Genomic DNA, 14,245 nt, shown 5'->3' on the forward strand with positions numbered 1-14,245 from the left:
TACTATTTGTAGGCTTGTAATGCACTTACATTAGAAATCAGCAATAGAGTAAAGTTTGGTAATCTATCATCGTTACCGGCCGAGTCGAGTTGTACAGAATGATCCCTTCCATGCGATGCTGATCAGTACTCGTCATCCAACCAACCAAGATTTAGACTCTAACAGGATGAGACGCTCCGTCTCATGAAACCAGTTTGCTATGCGTCTGTTTCAGACCCCAAACATAGACGCAAGCATGGGGGTGAGCCTCGCTGCATACCAACTTTACTGATGGCCCCCAGCATTCCCCCAGTAAGAAGTCAAATATATATAACTGAAGTACGTCAACAAAAAACGAGGCGCATAACTACCTGCAAGGTTCATGACAGAGTAATTAGATTCGGCCCCCATATCATCTGCACAAAGATAGTATCGTACAGCAAGAATTCCTGTGCAGTGTGAGCCAGGCGTTTCATTGGTCACTGCGAAAAAGAAAGCCGTACAAGCCAATCAGAAATACAAAAGCCCAAAGTAGAATGCCAAAACAGAACATTCCCAATCCTAAACGGTCGACTTCCACACCATTACGGACTATCTATCCTTGCATCGCTGCGTGTCTCAAGGGTTCCAATCTGACAGAAAACGTGGCCACCACGACATGCCTTGTTGGGACTAGTTAATCACCGGTTCCATACTCCGTAGCGATCTGATTATTCCACATCGATCGCTATCTAGGGTTTTCATCTCTACTACTTGCTCCTTGGGGAAACTCTGGAGTATTGAGCAGAGTGGTCCACACTCCACAGTATAACTAGCTAGTTAACGTTGTCGAAGTTAGTAATACAACTACTTATTTCGGTAGTCGCATAACGCTCCGATAGCGGTCCCAGTGGAGTCCCCCCTGATAATAAGCACTTAAGCAGTTATCCAGGGTCGGTAGCGCGGCACGCTACTCGGCAAGTCCCCGAGAGCCGCATCTCGGTGATCGACCACAATATCCACGAAGGGAAGAAGGTGCAAAATGTGGCTGGCGTTCAAAACCAAGGAACAAAAACTAAAATTTATGTATCCAATATGTATCCATTATACTATCCGTTAATGCAGACGGCCGATCCACATCCCTGGGATCGCATTATTAGTCCATTTACTCCATTCGGAATTGTTGGGGATTCCTCTTGTGGACAGTGGACGCATTTCGAATTCGAATACGGAGACTGCACGGATTATTCCGTGCCTAAGCTAATTTATGAAATGTCTTAGTTCGGGAGTAACGGGGGCACATATGGAGTAAGCCACGGCCCGTCGCGGTGGGAAGTATATGTTTCAAGAAGCGATCTTGTGTCGCCTACCGCGCGCCACAAATAGCGGCCCAGTACACACTTCAGTACTGTACACAGAATCTACAGGATAGGGTGGACCCTGGTGCGGGTTCAAGTGCGGACTGACAAAAAATTTCTGCAATCCCGCCAGCCGTGCAGGTGGCTAGCTGTCGAGAAGGTTTGGGATTCGCTTCTGGAAGTATAATCGGTGGGACAAGGGATGTGCCTGGTCCTGGGTGCTTTGATAATCGACAACAAGCATGAGAAATCCCATTTTTTCCCCTATTGTTTTCACTAGTTACATAGTATGAAATGAAGTCTTTTGCAGTACCCGCAAATTTTAAACCACTTTAACTCACACCGGAGAAAGACCGAAACCCTAGTCCACTCATCAAGGTTAGATCGATTAGCTTTTTCAGTTCGATAATTCTTACAGTACCCACTTTTTCAATAGGGGTTCAGGGTCGAGAGCTATCAACTTGTTGAGCTCTGCAAACTGATCTACTGCACATGAGTAACCAAGCTCCGCCCGTAGCAAGCGACAAGTACTGTACTTTGGATCTCAAAAAGGCAAGTCGTAACGTGGATCCATATGCCCAACGGTGATATCTGCCACATGTAAACCTTGTGTCCGATAAGCATGGTCGGCAAAGGTAGCCAGAAGCCTCCGATAGCTTTAACATGTGTTAAAACCCTCGCTAAACATAACTCAATCCACTAGTACCAATAACCGACAAAGTAAATTTACCTTTTCGCTTGAATTCCTCGCTAACCATCTTCAGGGATTACTAGGCGAGTTGCCTTTGTCCCATGTCTCGGATCTCACGCCGGGCCTATTGGTAGAACGAGTGCGGGAAATGCGGGCGCGGCAAAGTTGGGGCTTTCCTAAGCGGGCCAACAAAAGCAACCGCGTCGAAAAAAAGAGCCCTTATTTCCCACCACCTCAATCCATTACCCAAAAGCCCCGAGTAAGTGGTCCTCTTTTTCCTCGGGTAAACACAAAGAACAAATCATCTGTCGCTCCGAGGATAACCCGAGTCACGCCGCCCAAAGGGGTCGGTACCAGGCCAGCGGGCCTGTCGCGAAAAGAACTTGTGGCATCAACGTGGACCTGACAAAGTCCGGACTCTCCGGTAGGACTAGCGATCGAACGGGAATCGATCCACTTGTCGACAACTCAAAATGTAGAGTTCACGATGGAGTTGACCCACTGAGACGGGGGTGTAGTCTTTCTCCGCGAAACAATTTTGCGGTCGCAGTCACGGGTCGGCAGCTTGGAGATAAAATGGAGACGCGCTAGCGGGATATTTCCGGATTAGGACCTCAGAAGAAGAGCGATCGTCCATTTTGGGGGCCGGAGGATACAACGGACTCCAGAGCTTGAGAGCTTGGTGGTGGATAGACGTGGAATAGTGGATAGCGCCAGCGGATGGTTCATACTTGATACTCATAGGCGAGGGTCGATACGGGAGCTTCGGGCATCACAGTTCGTGCACTGCCGATCATCTGCTAGACGAGGGCCTGGAATTGCCGATTGACGATATCCAGCACTATCTTTCAATAATCATTGTTTGAAAATTGTCAACCCTGGGAGTCATCAGTCATCGGTCAATCAACCTAAAAGAATGGGGTTGTCAAATCCTTGTCCCCCCCCCTTCACCCTTAACCATCACCGGGGCGCAAAAAATGCCAACCCAATTCGACCCCAACGAGGCATTAGGGGTGGCGTTTGACTGCAGCAGGATCCATTCTGTCACTTCGGTCCACCGTCCAACCATCCGCTCCAATCCGCAGATCGTCCGTGCTTTGTACACATGGCAGGAAATGATATGAAGAGACACAACCCATTTCCCCCCTGAACCTCTTATTCTCTTGGCTTCTGGGCCTCTGGTTTCCCCCGGGTGCACGATTAATCACCCCGTCACATGGGCTCCTCACTGACAGGCCCCCCTGCATTCGGGAATGCAGGTTGGCACACGTCGTAAAGAAGCGACAGGGAAGGTCCCTGTTGAACGCCCGGGGGCTTGTCGTGATAATGGAGACGGGTGATTGGTGCCTGGGAAAGGAGGCGGGATGCCGTGGAGCGCGGTCCGATCCTCGAACGGGAACCATGTGGCTTTGTATGATCCCCGACGAGATACTATCACTGAGGGTATAACTTAAGTCATAGAGGAAGGATAGAGAGTAAATCATAACCTTAAGGGTATCATTGCTATCCTAACCATATTCCTAGTTGCAACTACAGACTTCTTCAGTCAGAAGCACAGAACGAAGCAAAGACATGACTCGTAAATGGCACTACTGTACATACAAAGTCAATCATGTAAATCAAACTCCCTCCTGATTTAGGATGTCGCAGCAACCACAGTTCCACCACGGATGCGCCCCGGATCTACTTGATCTACTCTACTGTACTCTACGGATAACTATGCTGCTTCGACTCCCCGCCACCAGACTCGCTGGCCAACAGCGGGTACAATAGACAAGGCACAAAAGCACAAAGGTGCAGGATGCAGGATGCAAGACTGCAGTGCAGAGGCACCCGTGGTGACAGTGACAGTGACAGTGACAGACTTGACAGTCCAAGTGTCTGAGCGTCACCCGGGTTCAACCAAACGAACCCCTTCCCACGGGGCAAAAACACACCCAATCATCCTGGGTCGTGAACTGCCACCGACGAGACTATTCATGCAAGATAGGCTTTGAGGGTGGTGGGTGAGTTGCGAAATACCAACCAACCTACCAGAGTCCCCGTAGTTCACTACTGCATACCCCTCATTGACTAGCCCTATGGTGTAGACCACCATCCTCGTACGAACTAGCTATCTAGCTACAGTATTATCTACCATAGCTATCGATTGTAGGCGTGAACTCGCAATAGGTCCAGATCGTCTAAGATCGACCTGCGATCAACACCCTTCCCGACTCAGTCAGTCTCCTTCCAAATCGGGGTCATGACTCGGACCATCGGCCAAGCAACCAAGAGAACTACCGTCCTTGGACGACTGATAAAAAAGCATATGAGACTAGAAGCCTCAAAATTGGATTCAGAATCCGTCTCCGCAAGATTCTAGGTTCTGGCTACAGCCAAGATAAGGCAACCCGCTGTCTTAGATGGACGATCTTCAAGGAACCAACACCCTTGAATCGTGCACTTTGAGGGAATGGGGGCCCTGGAAATGACATCATTTGCAGCATTCACGTATCAACCCACACCCAGGTTCCTTCGGGCATAACATCTAGATTCGGCTATGGTCCACTCTATATTCTAAACTGGCCTTGCTCCCGGCATACGCGGCTCTTACTCCTCTCCAACTCTCGCTCATCATCACCAGTGGCGACTCATGATCGCCTATCAGATGATCACCAGGCAGTGTGTAACGCGGCGACCTAAAATGGAAGTAAAAATGTTGTCGACGAATCGGTTGGACTCGGGGAAGATCATCGATGGTAGTACAAGGTCCAACCCCTAATCGCCAACCCCATTTGTTCGCAGTTCATCTACCGAAAAACGGTACCACCAACTTGATCAAATAATACGTACCACTCCAGATCTATGCGATTACGAATATTGCCAGTTCGAGTAAAGTGTTGGTGGTACAATAGCATAGCCGGGCACGAATCTGTGCGAACCATGCTCAGACCCTGGGATAATACAGGGGCGATGCCATTAAGAATGAAATGCTAGATCAGATCCATCGACATCCCGAACAGCTTGTGTACCGTAGATTCAATGACCGAACATCCCCGAAGAATGCTTCCTGGACATCAATTTCGATAGTCAAGTTAATATTCATCTACCGCTCATGTCAAACATGCATATTCTGTTCATGCTTGCTGGATGATCATCCTACCCCCTCAAATTACCAAACTGTCATTCCCATTTAGGAAGGACTCGAGTCATGTCCAGCGCTTAGATCCATTGTTATCAATAGTACCAAAAGTACCATCATTCATACCCAAGCGACGAGTTAAACAGGGTGCAAGAGACAGGCCGCGTCAATCATTAATTCCGCATGTAGCCGAAGGATATATTCATTAACACCCGCACCCTGGCACCCAGATATTGCTCAACCCCAGAGAGCGAGTGAAATCCAGATACAGAGATGCACCCGATGGCATGTGAAGTTATGTCCGGGGCGTGTGCCAATCTACATCATCTTGCATCATCTCGCTGTCGAATGAAATAGGCCATTATTTCCACATTCAATTCCAAATTAGCGGTTAAGCATTCACAAAGTATATCCTTGCTCTACCATATACAGAAACCGTCTATACCTCGAGATCCTGCAAATCCCGTCACATTTAATATCGCCATGTACACCGTACATCAAATTTAATGTATCTTAATATAAAAGAACAAATCATATCGTTCGGGAATGCATGATCGACAGCTTGACGCGAAAGTCGATCGCGGATGGCAGATTGCATAAGCGCCCGACTTCCCGGTCAAGAACGGGAGAATGATCGACATGATCGATAGGTCGTTTCGATGTATCACTTTTCAATTTACGTATTCTGCACAAACTTTTTCAAGGAATTTCCAGATCAATAGCCCCCTTTTTCTTCACCGCTAGTAAGAAACTCGTGGGTGACTCGGATAATTCTTCCCTTGCAGAACGGAAATTTGATGGACAGGAGTACCGGTCGTAGGGGCCGTTGGCTTGAGCTCGGAGGCAGACATTTCATTCGGAAACGAGGCGGGAAAAACAAAAGAAAGATAAGGGCAAGCGATCTTCCTTAACCACGCTTCTTCTAGCTACATATACGGTAGACCTAATCCAGTTATAGTACTCATATCTCTATCCGATCCGAAACTAAACCCCATCGTGGTCCTGTGGGGAGGACCTCTTGTTCCCCACCAAAGCCCCCCCTTTCCTCCTGAACAAATCAAAAACGCATTCTTTCCCTTCAAAAAAGTCCAGATCACGCAGTCCCGCTCCCCACCACGGGAATTCAACTGCCGTGCTGGTAGCCACTAACCAATAGGTAGCTCACATCGTCAGGCCCGAGATATTTCCCATTTTTCTTTTTCGTCTTCACGATCCGACTCCACAATAATGGGTATTGTGACTGTGGTGTCACGATCGGATCGACAGATATGATCCTGGTATTTTGCCTACTGGCTACTGGGCTACTTCTGATGTACTCCGTAGTCCTTTCTTTTTCGTTCTGAACGGTCTTCGCTGGCGTCGCAGGTGGCACGGCAACTTTTTGCTGAATTCGGATATGGGATGATGGCGTCTTCGCGCTAATGAGATAGTACTTCCGTACTCTAGGTGCCTTCGCGCTAATATAGTACTCTAGGGTAGCTGCCTCTTTACGTTTGTAGTTCTGTATAGTATTACAATACCCAGACTTGTAGCGCGTGGACCGCTCGCCTCGAGTGGATTAAATTCAGAGCTCCCTTGTTTGATATGTCTAGACTACGCACGGCACCAGACTATAGCCATCTACTCCTTATTCCGTTTCGTTAATGCCGCATTTACCACTGTCATGGACTCGGCTCGGCTTCCACTGCCATAAGCCCGCACTCGCCACGCATAGAACGGTGCATGCGGATGTGACACGAGATCCATCATTCAACACGAACATGTGTGGCTTGAGTTTATGCGGGGAGTTGGCCATTGAAAGGGAACAGGAATTGTTTTCCCGTACGTGAGCCGAAGGCACTGCGAATCAATCATGCAATGAGTGATTTTAGATTTTTTGGCATATTCATATGTAGATCGGATAATTCGAGCGATACGATGTGTTTGTAGAATTTAAATGATTTAACGATGAAGCTTTAATTCGTCATGCTGTAGCTAATGGCTCGTCGATATCTTTTCTTGACGGAGACGGTAATTCGATGCGAGTGACCTGAGTAGATTCTGCGAGGGGCAGTGTGATTGGCATTCGCTCTGCATGTCTTGCTGTATCCTGGACATTGACTTCGTTGCACACCGGAGATGTAGGTTACATGTAATAGCCTGACGTGAATACTCAGGACCTCGTGGGTATCGGGGAAGTTGGATATCAGCAATCGTCACCTATCGCTATGGCTACCAGAATCTGCCTTGTTCGTCTCGTTTGAGTCGTTCTGTCATGTTTGGTGATTGTAGTATCTCTAGACTTGGTATCTCAGAGGCTATGAGGACCGAGAAGTCCGGCATCAAGCACGAGTATTCGCACGATAAAGCCAGGCTGGTTAAGAGAGCAAAAGGAATCTCCTCTCCTATGAATCGAACCCTCGACCTTCACGTTCCCTATATACTTGACCAAAATGCTCCATCGCGGTCTCACGATGCCGAAGTCCATACTTTAGAGGCCGGCTCGGGATACTACACAATATAATAGTCCCCTCTACACCCTTCTTAATACTATATTTTTAAGTAAAAAGATAGAAGTATAATATTAGAGGCATTATACTAAAAGAATACTATATTAAATAAAAAATAAAAACAAAACAAGAAATCGGCGAGCGAGGGGGATTAGCTCGCTCGCCGACTCTCCCCCCTTAGGGTGTGCCCGGTCATCCGTGGAGCGATAATCGACATCAGATACCAGTCAACCATATTTCCCCTCAATTTTTCCTTCACAGGGGCACACCCTTGGCCAACCAGGTGGCGCAAACCTGGCTGACCAACTAGGCCATATGAGGGGGGAGATTACCTGGAAGAACTGGAAGTTGGTGATAACCCTTGTTTACGCTAATTCTACACCGTGAACAACTGGAACATGTTTCAGGATTTGATATCTCGATTTAATGTTTCTATGGGACTAGATGTGGGTTTACGTTTCTACATTGCTGTTGCACAGACTATGAGGTTCATGAAACGCGCCTCCATACTAATATATCACGAAGTCATACGTTTTGGCCTTCACAAACGAGCCCTCCCAACCTCGTCCAGCATGGACAACGGTCTTCAAACTACTGACTACAAATTAGAAATATCTATAATCCAATGTCTCAAAACACAACCCAGATACGATACCACTCCAATCCTCGACTGCAGATCAAACCGGAACCTCTCACAATCTCCTCCACCACCAACATTCAAATCCCAACCCCAACGCCGTGTAACACCCTCAAACGCATCATCACCAACAGACCACCACCTCGCGAGCACACCCAATAAAAACAAGTCCCGAGTTATAATAAACTCTTACCAACCCATTGGTAAGCACCGCCCATGTTTCGCCAGCATCAGAGGTGGACGGGGGAGGGTGGTACAACCGCGGACGTGAGGGTATCCCAAACCAAGACGGGAGCAGTCTATATTTACGATCAAGTGCTAATAGAACGAAAGACTAGAATGTGGGATGGACCCCCTGTCAGCACTATGAAACGGAATTTGTCCTACCCAACGCCAACACTCACCCCAACGCCTGAACGAGATTGATGCAATGGATTAGTGGATGGAGGCTTCCCGATTTCTTGGGAGAATGTACGCTCACAGACTCAGCAAAAACCTTAGTCCCAGACGGATTCGCTTCATATCCCGGATGTACTAGGACAAGGAATCTATTCTTATCAGGTCCTCCTTGCAATCTGTAGTATAATTAGGATTCAAGCAAGGATATCCACAGTCCCCAAATCCCACATGTACAACAACCAGATTCACAAGCCCAGTTCCTCCCTGTCTCCCATGCTTATACTCTTTCTCATGCGGGGATGATCCAGTCCAGTTGAAATCTAAAGTCCTACCTGGCCCCATCTTGTATTGTGGGTAACACCTCGACCCCCAGAATCCCATGCATCCGGTCCGTCGAATCTGTAGCCCGGGGCCGCGGAGCAGAGTAACCACACTGCTAGAACCAGCTTCATCCTGCAACTCGATTCATGTCGTAAGGCAGCGGCGATGACCGATGCAGATGAACAGAAGTAGCTATGTTGATTCTGAAACGGCATGGGTTCGTGGGAAGTACTCTGCCATGTGATGGAGATGTATTCCGTGTAATAGGATCGAGGACCAGTCTAGATCGTGATGTGTCGTTCCATGGAGAGATGGGTGTATGAGATGGACAATTCTAGAATAGTCAAACCAGAAGTCAAAGTAATACCGACGATTAGAGTGCTACGTGCAAGCAAAGATATACCCGAGCGAGGTGATAATATTGGGTATCGAAGCAAAAAAAGGGCAATAAATACAGTGAACGAGAAAAGTAACGAGGGTCGCCTAATAATGCAGCAATGCATACGGAAGGGAGGGGGTCATATATGCATTTCCCAATCCCCGTATCCCGCAACGGGATTCCAAATCAAGGGAAAGGGTTCGAAAGCCAAAGCCAAGTTGAAAGTAAGCCAAAAAGACCGTCAAGGCAGGCCAGCCAAAGCCAAGCCAGGTCAAGCAGAGAAAACGGTTCAAGGAGAGACTGCGGTCTGGTTATAGTATAGATCGCATGCATGAGGATGCTGCAGACAATACTTTGGAACCAGGTTAGTAGCCATGACACCATTTGCGACGAGATACTCCCGGAAGTTCAGCAGACGCTGGGTAAGCTGGGTAGTACGCTTTTGACCCGATGCATCACGGTTTCCAGACCACAACATTTCACCCAGGGCCGCAGCGCGAGGCCACATCTTGCTGGAGATGGTGACATCGTCGACCTGCTCGGACCAGAGGGGAGCCTCGGCGCCGAGGACGTGCTTGGCCTCTGCCGCGGTGAGGTTGGCGGTAAAGTCGTAGTCGTAGATACGTTGCCAGGACTTGTACGGTGCGCACCAGGAGCCACCGTTGCCGCCAAAGTTGAAGGTCACGTCGCCGCCGGGGTTGGTCATGACGTCGTAGCGGGGATCGTTGGTCACGAAGCCGGCGAAACCGCAGTCGAGGTAGAGGAAGTCGGAGGAGGAGACGATCACGTCGTAACCGCTGGCGGTCAGGTTCTTGATGTTGGTGAGACCGTTGTTCCAGGACTGCAAGACGATATCCTTGGGGACGTTGTGCGCGGCGTCGGTGTTGATGAAGATATCCTCCCACATCATCAGACGACGCTTGGGACCGCCGGTACCGCGGAAGATGGGCAGGGCATGGTCGAGCCAGTATTGCGAGAGGTCGTTGTACGTGCGCGAGGGGTCCTCGGCGAACCACTCGGTGATGTAAGTGCTGAAGTTGAAACAGTTGTTCTGGAGTTCATCACCGCCAACGTGGAACCAGTTATCCGTGAAGATAGCCGACAGGTCCTTGTATACGTTGCCCACCACCTCGTAGGTCTTGTTGTAGATGATATCCAATTGACCCGGGTTCGGCTCGACGGCGGTATGCTTGGACCAGTCGTCGTTGGACCACCATGAGTTGATGCAAGTCACGATATTCGGGTCGACCTGCTTCCAGCCCGAGGACGAGTGACTGGGCATATCGACCTCGGGAATGACACGAACACCACGGGCACGCGCATAGGCAATGACCCGGCGCATATCCGCCTCGGTGTAGATCTCGCGGGTCGAGTAGGCATCCTTGGTCATCTGCGGGTAAGATCGAATCTGCATGGGCCAGGATTGGGTATCATCCAAGTGCCAATGGAGGACATTGAGCTTGGAGAGAGCCAGACCGTCAATCTGCTCGAGGATCTTGGGAACAGTGATGAAGTTGCGACCTGTATCGACCATGACTCCACGGTGAGCGTACAACGGCGCATCCTGAATCTTGACGGGCTGCTCAATGATGAGGTTGCCCTTGCCGTCGGAGATGATCAACTGCTGCAGAGTAGTAAACGCGTGGAGCGCACCCCAGACGGTATGGGCCGTGATCTTGACACTGCCAGAGGTTGCGGTCACCTCCAGGGTATACGATTCATCCACACCATGCTGTAGATCAGCATCTCCATCGGTCACGGAGAGCTGAACGGAACGAACCGCAGTCGCGGCGGAGGCGCGCTTGGTCTTGCCGGCGCCGGTCGGGAAGGGGTCGAAGACAGGGATGGGAGCCTCAGTGGCAGCGGGCACCCATTGGAGATCGACGATGGCGGACCAAGTTCGGTCCCAGGCGTTTTGAATGAGGGCGTTATTATGACCGTGACTATCGGAGGTGCGTAGGTTGACGTTCCTGATTGGAATGGGACCGGAGGAGCCCCAAGTGATGTTGCGGGGGGCGGGAAGTGGGTTCACCTTGACGGCAGAGACAGCCGAGACCAGGAGCCCCAGCGGCCCAAGGATGGTGGCGCACTTCATGGTGTGAGGATTTTAAAAGGAAGGTGAAGAGGTGAGAGAGAGAAAGGAAAAGTCCAAGGGAAGGAGGTTGGGTTTATTTATGAATATCTCCAGCATGCCGATCGCATCGCTGATCAGTTGGGGGAATGCTGCAACAATTGGACTCGTCGCGGGACGGGAAACTACGTAAACACAAACAATCTGGTTACCACGTTCGACTCCGGAGATTAGCATCTTCTACTCAGTCCAGCGAGATCGGATCCCCTCAACAATCACAATCACCACGATGTTTCAGTTCCATCCAGCTGCCAGAGGTTACATCCCTTCCTTACGGGCCCCATCCGACTAACCCCATTTCTCTCTAGTTGACTTTCCCTCTTTAAACGCGAACCTGAGAAGACCCAAGCCTAAGGGAGGCCCTAACGGTCCTTCAAGTACGACCTCCACATACTACATCGGGGGTTGCGCCTTATCTTGCCGAGAGAGGTCGGCTATACTTGTTTTCCATGATCGAATCTTGGATCAAGGGTAGCGTCGTGGACTGCAGTCTGTGCTCAACGAGCCGAGAGCGAAATGAACAATCACCGATCAGATTCAAGGGCACGCGACTTGAGAGCAATCAAAATGCCACTGTGACATTGCGGAGACTCCTGTATATATCAAAAAGCTATCGTGTGGCTTGTGCTCGAAGCTACGGTATGTACGTTTTATACGAGAAAAAGCCACCATGCGGGGAATAGAAGGTATCATGATGCATTTGCGATATTCACCGTTTACTCGGATCTTACTCTCTTCTTCTCTCAAGCTGACTTCTCCAAAGATCCCTCCAACTCCATACCCTCACGGAACTCCTCGTGAATCCCCGCCGCAGCAATCTCCGTGGGCACCACACATGGCCGACGCGGCAGAGCACCGTAACCACGATACGACTGCAGCGCACTCTTCACCGCAATAAATCCTCCATGAATAGCCGCCCAGTCTGCCCTCGCCACGATCGCCTGCAACTTCTGCGCCTCCTCAATCTTCCCACTACCATACAACTCCACGAGCTTCAAACATGAGCGGGGAATCAAATTCGCCGTACCCCCAATAATCCCATCTCCACCGGCAATAAGCGTCTGCAGAGTGAAATCCGCCGAACCACCAAAGGTAAGGAACTCGGGCTTCGAGCCCGCCGCGACACGGGCCAGTTTACCGGTATTACCACAGGTCAACTTGCACCCGATGATATTGGGGTGTTTGGCCAGCGCCAGGATATCGTCCGAAGAAAGATCGAGTCCCGACGAGGCACCGGGGAAGTTATAAATGAGCACCGGCACGGGGGACGCATCGGCAATAGCGATAAAGTGTGCATGCAAGGCCTCGGCACTGACGAGGGCCTTGTAATAACTCGGGGGTAGGACCAGGACTGCGTCGGCGCCTGCAGCACCGGAGTCTTGGCAGAGTTGGATGGTCTCGCGGGTGGAGGCGGCTCCGCATCCTGCGATGACGGGCATGTGTGGGTATCCGGCGGCATCGACGGCGCGACGGGTAGCGGCCGTGATGGCTTTACGCTCTTCGCGATCCAAGTGGACGGCTTCGCCGTTGCTACCCTGAGTGACTAGCCCGGTGACACCGCTGCGGGCGAGGTAGGTGGCGTGTTTCTCGGTGGTGGCTAAATCGATGTCTTCGTTGGGTTGGAAGAAGGCCACGGTGGGCACGTAGACTCCCTTGGGGAGGGGGTTGAGCTTGTGCGTGCCGTTGGCAGTCATTGTGAAGGGATTGAGGTTGTAGATGTGGTGTAGGTGGTGGTGGTGAGGATGATGATGATGATAGTAGTGTGATGAGGAGTTCTATAGGATCACACTAACGAGGAATCAGTAAAGATCTTGGATATCAAAAACAGCAAGTTCTTACCAGAGTAGAAGAATCAAAGTCAATTGTAAAGTAAATCCCCCATGAGAAAAAGGCAACAGCTAAATAATAAACCTCCAGATCGTCTCCAAAACCCCCACGTCCCCCACCTCCGATCTGATTAGTTCTCGACTTTCAAGGTCACCTCTGCCCCGCGTGGGAGAACCTCAAACCCCGAAACCTTGACTACTTTCTTCCTCTGAACTCGCTAACTCGTTACCCTCCAGGCTTGTGATCTTCCCCTCGGTCGTTATTCCCTCTCCCCCCACGCTCTTCTTATGCGGGGTTGAACGTCGGTCTTGGCCTCACGGATTCTTGGGCGACTCCAGTCGTCGGAGGGATGTCCGTGGATTGTACCCTGGTCTGGAGCAATCAATCACTCGGATTATGACTTCCTTGTCATCTCATAAATAGCTGAGATTATTCCGTTTCTACAGCTTCGGCCGGGAATTCCGGGGTGATTTAGTGGACGACTTCCCACCTTCGGGCCCACGACCATTTCCCCCACTCGCCTCCAACGTGGGGGCTCGTCGGTAAAGGAATATTCCTAGACTGGATGAAGAAAGAGAATTTTCTGGAATAATGAGCGTCGTGGAAGTGTGTCTTTGTGCTGTCTTTCCTCGGTGTGGTTGTCTTCATGCGTAGTTCTGTAGTCGTCTCCATAGTGTACCCTCCTATATGTATCCGCGGGTGGATGACCATCGAGTCCACCCCTCCGTGTTGGTCGCTTGCTCGAGGTAGATAATTTCAGAAACACATAGCTTCCAATCTAGAGAAACAAATAAAAGACTCATCATCTCTCAAATAACCCGCATTGATCAATGATAGCAGCTTCATCTTGTCAGAACGGGAACAGCATCGTCCCGCCAAGAACCTCTCCTCCTCGCATCACCCTCAACCACCTCATCCAAAGCCCATCCCG

General features: G+C 50.0%; 2 protein-coding genes across 2 annotated transcripts; both read right to left on the reverse strand.

Annotated features, from left to right (window-relative positions):
* Window positions 1-9,645: 9,645 nt before the first annotated feature.
* N7496_012211 (beta-N-acetylhexosaminidase) lies at window positions 9,646-11,451 on the reverse strand (the record flags this gene model as incomplete). The annotated part of the gene is made up of 1 exon (XM_056705124.1): window positions 9,646-11,451. One exon carries the CDS (start codon window positions 11,449-11,451, stop codon window positions 9,646-9,648), a length of 1,806 nt encoding a protein of 601 aa, XP_056549022.1.
* A 779-nt stretch (window positions 11,452-12,230) lies between these two features.
* N7496_012212 (dihydrodipicolinate synthase family protein) lies at window positions 12,231-13,181 on the reverse strand (the record flags this gene model as incomplete). The annotated part of the gene is made up of 1 exon (XM_056705125.1): window positions 12,231-13,181. One exon carries the CDS (start codon window positions 13,179-13,181, stop codon window positions 12,231-12,233), a length of 951 nt encoding a protein of 316 aa, XP_056549023.1.
* Window positions 13,182-14,245: the final 1,064 nt, after the last annotated feature.

This window comes from Penicillium cataractarum (assembly GCF_028827025.1).
Source record: "Penicillium cataractarum strain IBT 29864 chromosome Unknown utg000010l, whole genome shotgun sequence".
NCBI lineage: Eukaryota > Fungi > Ascomycota > Eurotiomycetes > Eurotiales > Aspergillaceae > Penicillium > Penicillium cataractarum.